This window comes from Salvelinus fontinalis, chromosome 24 (genome assembly GCF_029448725.1).
Source record: "Salvelinus fontinalis isolate EN_2023a chromosome 24, ASM2944872v1, whole genome shotgun sequence".
Classification (NCBI taxonomy): Eukaryota; Metazoa; Chordata; class Actinopteri; order Salmoniformes; family Salmonidae; genus Salvelinus; species Salvelinus fontinalis.
The window spans coordinates 13,943,568-13,959,173 of record NC_074688.1 but is presented as its reverse complement, the minus strand read 5'-3'; the positions used below and the strand labels follow the sequence as shown (position 1 = coordinate 13,959,173).

General features: G+C 44.4%; 1 protein-coding gene across 1 annotated transcript; it reads left to right on the top strand.

Moving 5' to 3' along the window:
• Positions 1–289: 289 nt before the first annotated feature.
• Positions 290–15,391, top strand: LOC129821987 (EF-hand calcium-binding domain-containing protein 5-like). The gene is made up of 20 exons (XM_055879792.1): positions 290–517; positions 873–1,123; positions 1,232–1,555; positions 2,187–2,343; positions 4,035–4,086; positions 4,688–4,764; positions 4,888–5,043; positions 5,579–5,678; positions 6,071–6,406; positions 6,731–6,924; positions 7,152–7,308; positions 7,610–7,902; positions 8,359–8,510; positions 8,888–9,122; positions 9,368–9,520; positions 9,726–9,832; positions 10,106–10,374; positions 10,614–10,852; positions 11,168–11,264; positions 12,117–15,391. Exons 2-20 carry the CDS (start codon positions 921–923, stop codon positions 12,209–12,211), a joined length of 3,396 nt encoding a protein of 1,131 aa, XP_055735767.1. The 5' UTR covers positions 290–517; positions 873–920; the 3' UTR covers positions 12,212–15,391.
• Positions 15,392–15,606: the final 215 nt, after the last annotated feature.

Sequence of the window (15,606 nt, the reverse complement as noted above, 5' to 3'; positions counted from 1 at the left end):
TCTAGCCTGCACTTCCTCTTGTACGCAACCGAGGGGAAGAAATGGGAAAAGGAAACACAAGAACATAAAGGCGCCAATGTATTTTCCAAGTAGACTCCATTGTGAAAAGGCCTCCCAATTAACTGTCAAAATAAAAGGGAGGGAACCTATCATATGAAACACACACTGCTCTGCAGTGAAGCTGAGCTGAGCGATGAGGTCATGTTTCAGTGGCCCCTCCCTCCCTCCCTTTGCGTCCTCTCATTTACAACAAGATCTGATCTTTCTCCTTCCCTTAGTGACCATCAAACAGAGACCTGTGCCTTGCAACCAGCAGACGCCACCCCTACACACACTGGGGAGGGTGTTGTTGGTTACAGGGGTAGATTGAGATTTGAGGTGCAGAGATTCATTTCCACAGGGCTGTTTATTGACGGCCTGCATTGCTGCCATCCTTTGGGAATTGTACTCAAGGGGATAGAAAGGGGAGGATTGGAATGTTGTCAATCCGTTTCGCACAGAAGTAGAACGGGAAAAGGTAAATAAGGAGTCTGATACAGAAGGCAAAGGAAAAAGATAACTAACAGAAAACATGAATACACTTTAGTCTTGGTCAGGGGGTTATTTGTGTGTTTTCCATATATTAATCATATTTCTTAGGGTAGTTTATTATGCATAATTTAATCTTTTGACATAATTTTCAGTTTTTTTGTTGAATATAAATATTGTATTGCACATACATATCTGTAACAATCTAAAAAAAAACGTAAATACCTATCTTAAATACCTTGTCTCAGAGAAAATGAATATGAGTGCAAAATTGCCTACAAGGCAAAGATACCCACCAATCAGATCAGTTGCCCTAGTTTTCTCCTCATTTTGACATTTTACAGCAGACCCTCTATCCTCTCTCTATCTGGGGAGGGAAAGGAGGGATACAAATGAAAGGGTCTCAGGAGGACAGAGAGGGGTGGGAGAGCATTCTGGAGAGACAGATCACCAGCCGAGGGTCAGAGCTGGGGCGCAGACTAGACTCCCACAGGGAGTGTGTCCGCAAAGTTCAACTGACCCAAGAGGCGTGGACCTTGACTGACCCTCTTACCCAGTACTGGCTCAGTCAGGATGGAGAACAATCCATGGATTCTAGATTAGAACATTCACCTCCCCATTCCCCGATCTAATGTAGATCATTTAGCAAGAAAATGAGCTCTACCATGTATTATTCATGAATGTGTGCTCTGCTCTGTCTTTGCAGGATTTACCTGCTGGAGAAGATCTTACCGTCTCTGGTTCCATGTGTCGGGCAGCTCCTTAGAGAGGCAGAGCGGAGGGGAGAGACTGAGGGAGAGGGAGAAGAAGGGGAAAGGAGGAGGGGTGAGGTTGAAATGGGTTCATCTCCATTCAGTCCCCTGCTTTATCTGGGCCATTGCTTGAAAAGGTCCTCCTCCTCCTCCCCCTCTCTTCATCCCCCTCTCAATTCCATCCCCCTCCTTTCTGACCGAGAAGAGGCAGAGGCAGCCCAGTACCGCCTGGGGCTGGAGCTCACCCTGCAACTGCTACATGCACCAGGCAGCCGGTGAGATATATTCATCACCCCTGAGAGAGAGAGAGAGAGAGAGAGAGAGAGAGAGAGAGAGAGAGAGAGAGAAAGAGAGAGAGAGAGAGAGTACAGATACCCCCAAAAAACGACTTAAGTAGTATTTTAAAGTATTTTTACTTAAGTACTTTACACCACTGATGAAGGCTGTATCCTACTGTATCCTCCGTCAACAAGAAACCAAAACAAAATATACAGTATGTCATCAGTTCTATCAGCGGCAGAGCAATAGGTCACACTTTGTTTGGATAGTCCATCTGTAGATGCTCTACAGATGGTCATACTATCAACAAACTATCTGTTGATAAGCAACTGCTTGCTAAGGTTACAGTTAGGGTTAGGTTTAGAATAAAGGTAAGGGTTAAGGTTATGTTTAGGGTTAGGATAATGGTTAAGGTCAGGGCTAGGGTTAGTAGATAGTTAGTTGAAATGTTACTGATTGTCTATAGAGCATCTACAGATGGACTATCCAAACAAATTGTTACCGAGCAATATTGTAGGAATTTAATGGATATCTATCTGTTCAATGTCCAGGGAAAAGCACACCATTCTGCAAACGGCCTTATTTAACCCATGGTTAACCATTCCCATTTGTCCTATATTGTCCCAGCTTGTCTGAGCTGAAGAGGCAGGTGGGGCAGTGCAGGGTGGAGCTGCAGAGAGGAGAGGAGATCCAGAGGCGTACCGTGGAGAGACGGAGGGAGTGTCTGGCACTACACTTCACTGACTGGAGGCTCCAAGCAGACCACACCCTCTCTCTGTACCTGGTAGGAACAGACCACACCCGCTCTCTGTACCTGGTAGGAACAGACCACACCCTCTCTCTGTACCTGGTAGGAACAGACCACACCCTCTCTCTCTACCTGGTAGGACAGGCCACACCCTCTCTCTGTACCTGGTAGGACAGACCACACCCTCTCTCTGTACCTATTAGGAACAGACCACACCCTCTCTGTACCTGGTAGGAACAGACCGCACCCTCTCTCTGTACCTGGTAGGGACAGGCCACACCCTCTCTCTCTACCTGGTAGGACAGGCCACACCCTCTCTCTGTACCTGGTAGGACAGACCACACCCTCTCTCTGTACCTATTAGAAACAGACCACACCCTCTCTCTGTACCTGGTAGGGACAGGCCACACCCTCTCTCTGTACCTGGTGGGGACAGACCACACCCTCTGTACCTGGTAGGGACAGGCCACACCCTCTCTCTGTACCTGGTAGGGACAGACCACACCCTCTCTATGTACCTGGTAGGGCAGACCACACCCTCTATCTGTACCTGGTAGGGACAGGCCACACCCTCTCTCTGTACCTGGTAGGGACAGACCACACCCTCTGTACCTGGTAGGGACAGGCCACACCCTCTCTCTGTACCTGGTAGGGACAGACCACACCCTCTCTATGTACCTGGTAGGGCAGACCACACCCTCTATCTGTACCTGGTAGAACAGGCCACACCCTCTCTCTGTACCTGGTAGGGACAGGCCACACCCTCTCTCTGTACCTGGTAGGGACAGGCCACACCCTCTCTCTCTACCTGGTAGGGACAGGCCACCCCCTCTCTCTGTACCTGGTAGGACAGGCCACCCCCTCTCTCTGTACCTGGTAGGACAGGCCACCCCCTCTCTCTGTACCTGGTAGGACAGGCCACACCCTCTCGCTGTACCTGGTAGGAACAGACCACACCCTCTCTCTGTACCTGGTAGGAACAGACCACACTTATAAAGCGAGGAGGGGTTGACATATGAGGAATACAAAGAGCCTCAAGGTAGGGTGTTGTATGATGAGGTCCAGGAGTTTTTCCTGACCATATAGGGTCCAGAGTTTTCCCGTAGTCAGGAAGACCTTCTGGCCCTATTCATTGTGTATATCAGACCAGTACAGTACAGACTTGTACATTACACCTCAGTATGGATTAGTGGATTGGAGAGAGTAAGAGAAAATGGGATTTCGGATTAATGGTGGGGATTAAAGCTTTGAGGGTTTAACTTCAAGACAGACAATAAGACTACAGAGAACCCAGCTTTTATTTAAAGCTGTCCTGTGTTTGGATCAGTGACAGGGACTGGGAGCAGGGCAGAACTCAAAGATATACTGTACAAAAGGGAACAGAGGAGACAAACAATATTTCTCTGTGTTTTAATCCAATTCACTCAACTAACATCAAACAGTACAAAAAATAGAAGTAAATCCATGTAATGTATATTTTTGAGGAAAAGTCCCATAGGAGAATCCTTGTTGGTTCCAAGTAGAACCATTTTGGGTTCCATGTAGAACCCTCCGTGTAAAGGGTTCTACATGGAACCCAAAAAGGTTCTACCTGGAAACAACAAGGGTTCTTCAAAGGGTGCTCCTATAGGGACAGCCGAAGAACCCTTTTAGGTTCTAGATCGCCCTGTTTTTTCTAAGAGTGTATTTGACGTCTGCAAGCCCACTAACACATGGCTATGTTGCAGGTGCAGAATGCTCTACTCAGCTTCAAGGAACTCCTTAATTTCAAAAGTTCAGGTATGTTCTGGTCATGATGCAGTTTGAAGAAGTTCAGGCATTAGATCCAGTGTACAGGTGTAGGATCTTAACCTTTTACTGCAGTGGGCTAAATCAGGGCAGTCTTAATCAAATCTACTTTGAAACAAAAGTACACACCTCACACACTTGGTTATGGGCTTAGAAAAAAGAAGACACCTTTACCGTGTCAGATATAAAAAGTGTTTGAAAAAGACACACAAGTTTCCGTCAACAAAATACAAATGTTATTAATGATAAAATTATTAAAAAATATGAATAACATTCCACTCATGAGGCCAAAGAAGGCGCTTTTGGTCATTGACTGCAAGAATGGGCTACTTTGACCACTACTGTTGCAGCGATATACATTCCTGCAGCAACAGGACTTTAACATTTAGTCCATAATGTTGCTTGATCAGTGGTTAGGCTATTAGCTAGCTAAAATTACACTACATGAAAAGTGCAATACTGTTAATCTGTGTGTTTATGAGGGTTTTCAGGGAATTTATGTAAATCACGAAGCTCATCTGCATATTCTCAGCAACAAAAGAGTGATAACATTAAGATCCTGCATCTGTATTTAAGAGGGATTCTTTTTCAGATGATCAGTTGGCCTGGGACCTGAACACCAATGATTCCGGCACACCTGACTCACTACAGCAAGACCAATTTGTCCATGTGAGAAATGCTTTTTTAAAATGTTTATCTTCCCCCTCGTTTGTGATTTGTATAGGCGGAGCAGTGCTCAGTATTTCTCCTCTGTTATTTTAATGTCTGTCTGTGTCTCTGTGTGTGTCCCAGTATGTGTGTCAGTATGTCTCAGGGCTCTCCGAGGAGCAGTTCCAGCTGTTTCTGGAACATCTCTCCCTGTGTAGCCGGGAACACGGCTGTGCTGAGAATTTGAGGCTCTGGACAGAGACGCTCTCTCAGGCCTTCTCCCACTGTGACTGTGCTAAGGTGACTGACTGCTCATCTGCTCATCTATCACTCCAGTGTTAATTGGATAAATTGTAATTACTTTGCTACTATGGCCTATTTATTGCCTTACCTCCTCACGCCATTTGCACACATTGTATATATACTTTCTTTTTTTTCTATTGTGTTATTGACTGTACGCTTGTTTATTCCATGTGTAACTCTGTGTTGTTGTTTGTGTCGCACTGCTTTGCTTTATCTTGGCCAGGTCGCAGTTGTAAATGAGAACTTGTTCTCAACTAGCCTACCTGGTTAAATAAAGATGAAATAAATAAATAAAAATGTAAAACTGACTGAACCATGCTTAACCACCGCCATTAACACACTGCGGTAAATACCATCGATTCACTCTTTTTAATAGAACACCATTCCCCATTAGCTCGTCACATCTTTCTACTGCGTAACGGATTGTAGCTTGTGGTGAAATTATGGCAGAGAATCCCATCAGGATTGATGGAGGAAGTCAATTAAAATAATAAAAGTGCTTTGAGATGAAAGCGTCTATTTGTTGGTTTAGACTGGGTGTCTGGACAGACAGAGAGTGTTGCTCCTTCTGCTGCGTTTCTACCATGATCAGAATGAGAGCACACAGGAGTCCATGCATGATCCTAACTACTGTGAGTAAACACACACACACATACGCACGCAAGTACACATGCTAGAATGCATTCATACACACACACACACACACACAATTATGGTCACATAAGGCCCGGAGATGAACAATCACGAGTTAATGGTTCTGAATATCTACAAAACTCACCTGATATACTACAATGTAATGACGTCATCCCAATATGTCCATGTAGCTCTAGTCCGTCTAGTGGACAAGTTATGGTATTACTGACGTACTGTCTTCACGTTGAACGGCGTATGCTTACTGACAGAGAGGACATAGACATGTCATTGTTACCGTACTTCAGCTTGAATGTTCAAATTTAAGCTCGGGAAACAAGACTCATTGGAGAATCAGTAGTCAACAACAACAACAACTACAATTGCTCTACAGGGCCATTACAAGGACACAACCACATGACTTGTGGTCTCCTTGGAAGCCCTGTAGCCATGGACACAGAGAAGACCTGTACGCAATGTGACGCTGGACAGGGGGACATGCCGCATCCTTGCCATGAGATAAAGGGGGGAGAAGAGAGGAAGGGAGAGGGGAACAGGGTTACCCCCACAGAGAGCCTGGAGCTGGGGCACCAAACTGCCATAAACAGCCCAGAACCTCCAGAGGACCGAGGGAACATAGAAGAGGTCATGAAGGGGTCAGGGTCAGACACCCCAGCGCTGAACATAGAGGAGCTATGTGTTGTCATGGAGTCTGGTCCCCTACCTGAAGGTGAGTGTGTTGAATTCCTTGGTTGTTTGCATTTGCATTTTAAAAGGAACTAACACATAATGTGATAGCTTAGAGGAAAGAGAAACCTGCACATTGCTCTTGCTCGTATCACTTTAGTCCGAGCAAGAGGCTGACCCGTAAGCTTAAATAAATAACGTGATACGAGCAAGAGCAGTGTTCGGGCTTCTCTTTGTTTGAGGTGTACATTTGGCAAGACACAGAGCATAAGACTACAATGAAGACTTTTGATACAGTTTGAGAAACAAAAAGCCTTGAAATAATGTCCTAGACATCATTTGTTCGATCACCATCTACTCGCCACAGAAGCAGAGGATCCTGGGTCACCCTGGACCATGTGTGCCTATGACAGTCAGACGGTGAGCCGAGGGCAGTTCCTGCAGCTTGTGCTCAGTTTCCTGGGCAGAGCATCCAGTGGTGCTATGGTGGACAGCCTGGCTGAACACATCAAAGCTGGCTACAGAGAGAAAGGGAGTGAGAGACTGCGCCAGCTGCAGCAGGTGATAAGAGATTTAAAAGAGACGAGAGGAGACGGTGAAGGAGCTGTCTGTGGCCCATAGAAATGGAATGACTAGTGTACTGTACTGTACTGTGCTGTACAAAAGCCGTGGTCTGAAGGTATTTTCCCGGCCTTCTATTTCTATCCCGTAAACTGTGCCCAACTGTGTACTTAGGCCTTATGGGCCGTGTAGAATTATAATAATGAAGGCTACTATGTTGTCTTTAGTGTAACCGGCAGAAAGAAGAAGACAGGAGGTCAAAGGAGGTGTCGTCTCTTTTCTTCTCCTGGGACAGCGAGGGCAGAGGAGCCGTGGACAGAGAGGAGGTGGAGAGAGAGCTAAGTCTGTACAAGGATGGAGCAGAGGAAGGGGCCTTACAGAGAGGTCAGAGGTCACAGGGACTTGGCTGTGGGGGCTAACCAACATAGTAGACCCCCCGCAAGCAAAACTGGCTGAAATGACGTCATTACAACCACATTACAATGAGAACCACCGGTAATCTGGTTGTAATGTAATCTGCTGTCCCCACAACTAGTCTCTCTTAAAGTAGCTGCTGTGCTATGGGTGATGAATAAGTCCACCACCTGTGTGTGCTGTGAAGACATTATCTGTCCATTTCATACAACCTTAACCACACAATCTCTCTAATACCCCCCCCCCCCCCCCCCCCCCCGCCCTGTTCAAGCCTGGCAGCATGGTGAGCCACCTCTCTCCAGCTGCTCTGTCCTCTCTCTGGGACAATTCCAGGCCTTACTGAGGGCTTTCCTGGTGGAGCTGCCTCCAGAGGAGGGCTCAGGGGTCTGGGCCTTCCAGGAGCTCCTGGTCTACCTGCAGGAGCGGGCAACGCTGCGAGGGGGCAAGGACAGGGGCAGAGGGGCTACCAGGCAGGCCTGGCTGCAGGAGATTGGGAGAGCAGCCCAAAGAGGTGCAGCCCAGATGGAGCCTGTTTATGGGTCTGTGTTTAGCGCCGTGCTCAGAGTGAGTCTGACACTTGTAGAATAGTGTACCAACACCTTACATTTCAGACGTGACATTACCGTAGTTTCACTTTAACCAGATGGCTGGTCAGTAGCATACAGAAGCATAAAACAATAGTCAACAGTCTGAAATAGGTGCTATTAAATAATATGTATAACTTTTCAAATAAGTTGCTTAGGTGATTTGTGGTTCCAAAGAGATCAATTTTGATCCTTTTGGTCATAAGCGTTCCTTTGAACCCTTTTTGGTTCTATATTGCTTAATTTCTTCTTAGACTCTTATGGTGAATGTGGATTTGTTGAAGACAGTGTGTGTAGTTTGTCCAGCTGATCACAGTATAGCACTTAGTTACTGTAAAGCATTTTGTGACAAGTGCTGACCTAAAAATAGGCTTTATGAAATCAAAGTGATTTGAAGCCACGCGTGTCTGCGTGTCTGTGTGTGTGTGTGTGGCAGGATGCGGAGGTGAATGCGGAGGGGAAGCTGTTGAGTGTCTCTGTAGCCCTGCTGGAGGAAGAGGGCTCTAGGCTGCGTTACGTGGCCTGCACTACTGAAGATGCCCGTCTGGTTCTCAACAAGATGCTCCAGCCACACCAGGCCCCTGTCAGGTCACTGTCAGGAGATAGCTCTGCCCTTGTTAGCGACACGTCAATCAATCAATCACACAATCAGTCGATCAATTTAGTCTTTGGTATAACCATCTTACCCATAGCAACATGTCAGCTTCAGCTTCAGCTATGTTATTTGTTGATCTAGTCGTTTTGGCCTTTAAACCATCCCCTCTAACCCTGTAGTCCCGCTATGCTCTCACTCACTCCCTCGCTAACGCCATTTCATGGGCGGATCTGAAGTGCTACAGTTTCTTATGGTTTTTGGCAGCACAGGAAATTCTTTCAGAGCCTTGTTACCCGTTATTGTAGCTATCTTCTCTCTCTCTCATTATATGATCTCTGACTGTCTCTTTTACTGTTGCTCCCCGCTGTAGTTTCTCGGCCATAGAGAGCTGTAGTCCAGTGCACGTGCCCAGAGTGGGCGCTCACGGAGGGGTGTACCTTTTCGACGAGTCTCGAGCATCTTCACAGTGTTATGGCTCGTTTATCGCCATTCCCATATTGGACCCCCGAGAGCAGGGACGAGCTATTGGGGTGCTGGGTCTCGACACACTCCGAGATTCAAACGACACACACCTGTTCTCACGCCATGAGATAGACTTCTACCAGGTGAGAGGAATGGCTGCTCCCAGATCTGTTTGTGCTGTCTTACCAACATTTGGCTGACAAAGACCATAGGAGTTAGCAAGATAGCCCAAACAGATCTGGGACCTGGCTAGAATGGCTGTATTGTGCAGTGTAAAATCCAGGGCGATATTTCTAAAACACTCAAGGAATATTGAAAAAAGTAAATATCCTAAAAACACCATTCATTTGGTGCTTTGACTCAGTAATAATATCCTATTTTTGCCCAGGGCGTGAGCAGTGAATTCAGCAGAGCTCTCCAGCACGTGGTGACTCGCTGCAGCATGCTGCACATTGTGGAGAGCGCCTCACTCTGGCTACACAGCAGAGTCTCTGCCATTCACAGTATCACCACCTATCTGATGGAGCCTTCAGATGGACAGGTAACTGAAGAGAAGACAGTGACATCAATCCACTATAGGCCACTTTCTATACACAGCACTCATACACTAAATAAACCATTTAAACAGATATCTCAAACCAGCATTAGCTTAACCACACACTCTAACCATCCCAATTCAGGTACACAGAAGTTTCCAAATAAGATATCAAACCAACTTTAAGTAGGCTAATAAACACCATTTGCAGGGCAGTGACTACTCTCTGAGGAAGATGATGGTGATGGAGGGAGGTTCTAGTCGCTCCCATTGGCTCTCCCCTCCTCCTTCCTTACGGCGCTCAGATCACTTCTCCAGGTAAATAATTGGACCTGTTTTAGTCTGTAATGTATGGCTTTGCTAGTACTGCAATACAATTGCCAAACCACTCTAATGACACATTGATCTACCAGCCTATGACTGTCTATGGAACTACTGTGATATTTATCATCCAGAGTCCACATGAGGTTCTAGCCTGATACTAGATCTGTTTCTGCTGCATATACCAAACAAGACAATGACCATAGGAGTTGGCAAGACAGCCTAAGCAGATCTGGGACCAGGCTAATGTAGATCCACCCTCTATTCCAGAGACTACCTGTTCCAGTGCTGTGACACCTCCCAGGTTGGGCACTATGTCATGTTTGGGGCGTACAGACTGGTGCTCCCTGTGAGGGACTCAGCTGGGTGGGCCCTGGGGGTGGTGGACATGGAGTTAGAAACCCTCTCATTGGGCCACCAGAGGGGGCTGCAGCCCCACGAGCGCCGGGACCTGTCTGCTGCAGGGAAGGCACTGCAGGCTGCCTGTGTTCAGCTGCACAGAGAAAGCACTGAGCCGAGCAGGCAACACACACTGCTGGGTGAGAGGCATGGTGTTAGGGAACGGGGAAAGCTAAGAGGCCAAACCAGCGTATAATAGGACCATACTGATTATTATTGGTTATAAGCCATACATACAGTGCATATTACATACAGTCCTGCAGTTTTTCATGTAACCAATAGCCATACACAAAATCCACAAAAGTTTAATTACCAAGACTTGCCAAGAAATTGGCATATTAAGTCAGTGCTAATCTAAGACAATATTTCTCTTCTACAGAGGCGAAGGGCCAGGGAGGGGAGCGGCGGGCGTCCATCTTGTTTCTATGTTTCATGCTGGAGCACCTGCGCGTTCGCTGTGTGTCCGGATTGGACCAATCAATTGTCGCGGCGCTCCAGAGCTCCCAGGATGCATCTCACCACTTCCATGTCAGTCAAGTCGTGAAGGCGGTGCTTCTACTGTTGTACCCTGAAAGGGAGGGTACTATCCATACAGACGATTGGGACCAAATGAAGATGGTGAGAATTTCACTAGGTTTGAATGCAAGCTTGTCACCATTTGCATAATGGAAGCCAATGGCCCTATTCCGAGAGCATACATTTTGCTTAATCGCAGATCACCAACTGAGCAGACTGACTGATCAAAAAATAATAATGAGTAGTTATTTATCATGCAAGGGGATTTGGAGATCAGTCAGTTTGCAGTAGCCGACTGCAATGTAATTGAGCTCAAACATGACCAACGTGTTTTTAGTAGGCCTACTTGAAAGATCATGAGGATATATATATAAATATCTCTTTTGACTTCCAATTACCTTTGACCTTTCACATCAGATGGTGAGCACTGATCTGGGCTACAGGCTGGCCAGGTTTGAACCCTTAGCCAGGGCAGTGAGAGTGGACAGGGAGCTGGTCCACAGCTGCATAGCAGGTATGCCTATGGAAATGAATCAACCTATGACAGACACACTCCGGGGTGAAGTTTCCCATAGATACAAATCTAGAATCAGCTTCCCCTTCCCTGATACTAGCCTTAACCATCACTGGGGGAAATTCAAAACTGACCCCAGATCAGCATCTAGAGGCAACTTCAACGGTTCATCCTACACCTGTAGCCTGGTCTCATAGACCAGACATAACATAGTAAATGAAAATCCGGGACACTCAAATTATTTTGATATGTTACTTTTGGTATGGTTACATAAGAGGGTGATCGGTCAGGGTTGCTTGTTCACATCTCATCACGGACAACTTTAGCCTTTAGCTAATTAGCAACTTTGCAACTATTCACTACTTTTTAACTACTTTGCATCTACTTAGCATGTTAGCTAACCCTTCCCCTAACTCCTAAACTTAACCCAAAGCCTGGCTAATGTTAGCATTAGCCACTTAGCCAACCTAGCTAATGTTAGCCACAACAATTGCAATTGCAATTCATATCATATGAATTGTAATTCGAAAACATATCATACGAAATGGAAGACGGACATCTCCAAATGAATACATACCATACCAAACGCAACATATCATAATAATTTGAGTATCCCGGATTTTCATTTACCATGTTATGTCTACCCCTGAGTCCAGGTTGACACCTGAAAGACCTGTAACATAAACAAAACCAGCTTCAGATTTGATCATGAATAAGCTAAATGAAGCATTCAGTATCGTTTTGCAAATTCATTCAGATTTATCACAGGGAATGTATATGTTTTCATCCACTGTATCCACAAAGTGGAAGGCTTTTAAGTGATATTTAAAGCTGGTTCTTCTTCGGTTTCAGGAGTTGAAAGGAGGGAGTTGGGGCAACATGGATCATTACCACTGGAGGACTTGTATGACTGGGTATCCATCTGTTTGTCTATCTGTTCCTACTAGATTCAAGTTTATTCACTACGTACACAGGATACAACAGGCATAAAACAGTACAGTGAAATTCTTACCTTGAGGTCTTTCCCAACAATGCAGAGATAATAAAAAATAATATAGATAACAATAGAACATGAAAAAATGTAATTTAATTAAAAACCACACAAGAACAGCGATGTGAGTTAGAAACATGAGAATGCAAGTATATACAGGTCAGTGCTAGTACCTTATTCGATTTGCAGGGGTACTGGAGGGGTTGAGGTGGGTTTCTACATAAAAAAAGTGACAGGTTGTAGGATATACAGTTGAAGTCGGAAGTTTACATACACCTTAGCCAAATACATTTAAACTCAGTTTTTCACAATTCCTGACATTTAATCCCAGTAAAAATTCCCTGAGCTGGTGTAACTCAGTCAGGTTTGTAGGCCTCCTTGCTTGCACACACTTTTCAGTTATGGCCTCACATTTTCTATAGGATTGAGGTCAGGGCTTTGTGATGGCCACTCCAATAACTTGACTTTGTTGTCCTTAAGCCATTTTGCCATAACTTTGGAACTATGCTTGGGGTCATTATCCATTTGGAAGACCCCTTTGCGACCAAGCTTTAACTTCCTGACTGATGTCTTGAGATGTTGCTTCAATATATCCACATAATTTTCCTCCCTTATGATGCCATCTATTTTGTGAAGTGCACTAGTCCCTCCTGCAGCAAAGCACCCCTCACAACATGATGCTGCCACCCCCGTGCTTCACAGTTGGGATGGTGTTCTTCGGCTTGCAAGCCTCCCCCTTTTTCCTCCAAACATAACAATGGTCATTATGGCCAAACAGTTCTATTTGTGTTTCATCAGACCAGAGGACATTTCTCCAAAAAGTACGATCTTTGTCCCAATGTGCAGTTGCAAACCGTTGTCTGGCTTTTTTTAATGGCAGTTTTTGAGCAGTGGCTTTTTCCTTGCTGAGCGGCCTTTCAGGTTATGTCGATATAGGACTCGTTTTACTGTGGATATAGATACTTTTGTACTTGTTTCCTCCAGCATCTTCACAAGGTCCTTTGCTGTTGTTCTGGGATTGATTTGCACTTTTTGCACCAAAGTACATTCATCTCTAGGAGACAGAATGCGTTTCCGTCCTGAGCGGTATGACGGCTGTGTGGTCCCATGGTGTTTATACTTGCGTACTATTGTTTGTACAGACAAACGTGGTACCTTCAGGCATTTGGAAATTGCTCCCAAGGATGAACTAAACTTATGGAGGTCTACAATTCTTTTTCTGAAGTCTTGGCAGATTTCTTTTGATTTTCCCATGATGTCAAGCAAAGAGGCACTGAGTTTTAAGGTAGGCCTTGAAATACGTCCACGGGTACACCTCCAATTGACTCAAATGATGTCAATTAGCCTATCAGAAGCTTCTAAAGCTATGACATAATTTTCTGGAATTTTCCAAGCTGTTTAAAGGCACAGTCAACTTAGTGTGTGTAAAATTCTGACCCACTGGAATTGTGAAACTGAATTATAAGTGAAATTATCTGTATGTATACAATTGTTGGAAAAATTACTTATGTCATGCACAAAGTAGATGTCCTAACCAACTTGTCAAAACTATAGTGTTAACAAAAAATTTGTGGAGTGGTTAGGTACATACCTAAGTGTTTGTAATCTTCCGACTTCAACTGTACATGTAAACAGTGCTGAAAAGTGACTGGAAGCAGGAATATATAAATACTTACGGTAATACACTAATTGTAATATATGCATGCAAACAGGAGTAATAGTGACCAGTTGCAGGATAAATAGATACAGTACTTCCAGAAAGTCTTCACACCCCTTGACCTTTTCCACATGAATTCAAAATTGATTAAATTTAGATTTTTTTGTCACTGGCCTAAACACAGTAACCCATAATGTCAACGTGTATAGACGCATAATGTCAAAGTCAAAATGTTTACAAATTAATATAAAATGAAATGCTGGAATTAATGTCTTGAGTCAATAAGTATTCAACCCCATTATTATGGCAAGTCTAAATAAGTTCAGGAGTATAAATGTCCTTAAACAAGTCAAATAATATGTTGCAAGGACTCACTGTGTGGAATAATAGTGTTTAACATGCTTTTTTAATGAGTACCTTATCTCGGGACCCCACATATTCAATTAGATGTAAGGTCCCTCAGTCAAGCAGTTAATTTCAAACACAGATTCAACCACAAAGACCAGAGAGGTTTTTCCAATACGTCTCAAAGAAGGGAACCTATTGGTAGATGGGTAAAAAAAAAAGAAGCAGACATTGAATATCCCTTTGAGCATGGTGAAGTTATTAATAACACTTTGGATGGTGTATCAATACACCCAGTCACTATAAAGATACAGGCGTCCTTCCCAACTCAGTTGCCGGAGAGGAAGGAAACCGCTCAGTGATTTCCCAATGAGGCCAATGGTGAACGGGTGTACAGTTACAGTTTAATGGCTGCGATAGGAGAAAACTGAGGATGGATCAACAACATTGTAGTTACTCAACAATACTAACCTAATTGACAGAGTGAAAAGGAAGACTGTACAGAATAAAAATAGTACAAAACATGCATCCTGTTTGCAACAAGGCACTAAAGTAATACTGCAAAAAATGTGGCAAAGCAATTAGATTTTTGGCCTGAATACAAAGTGTTATGTTTGGGTGTCACGTTCCTGACCTGTTTCTATAAGTTTTGTATGTGTTAGTTGGTCAGGACGGGAGTTTGGGTGGGCAGTCTATGTTTTCTGTTTCTATGTTTGTTTAAGGGTTGCCTGGTATGGCTCTCAATTAGAGGCAGGTGTTTGGCGTTTCCTCTAATTGAGAGTCATATTAAGGTAGGTGTTTTCACACTGTTTGTGGTGGGTGGTTGTCTCCTGTGTCTGTGTCTATGTACGTTGCGCCACACGGGACTGTTTTTCTTTTTTTTTTCTTTTTTTCGGTTTATGTAGTCTGTTCCTGTTTCATGCGTTCTTCGGTATATGTACGTTCTTATGTTCAGGTGCGTCTACGTCGTTTGTTGTTTTGTAGTTAAAGTGTTTTCGTGTTTTTTCGTCTTTACTTCAATAAATATTATGTCTTCATACCTCGCTGCACATTGGTCTTCCGATCCCTCTCTCCTCTCCTCGTCCGAGGAGGAGGAAGAGCTAGAGCACCGTTACATTGGGGCAAATCCAATACAACAAATTCCAGGGTTGGGGAGTAACAGATTACATGTCATCCGTTACATGTAAGGGATTACAAAAAATATTAACTGTAATCTGTTATAATACCAGCAAAAATAGTGTAATCAGATTACAGATACCTTTGAAAAACTAGGTGATTACTTAGAGGATTACTTTTAAATTCAGAAAGGATGTTTGCAAAAAAAATCTTTGACACTTCTGTTTTCTCAA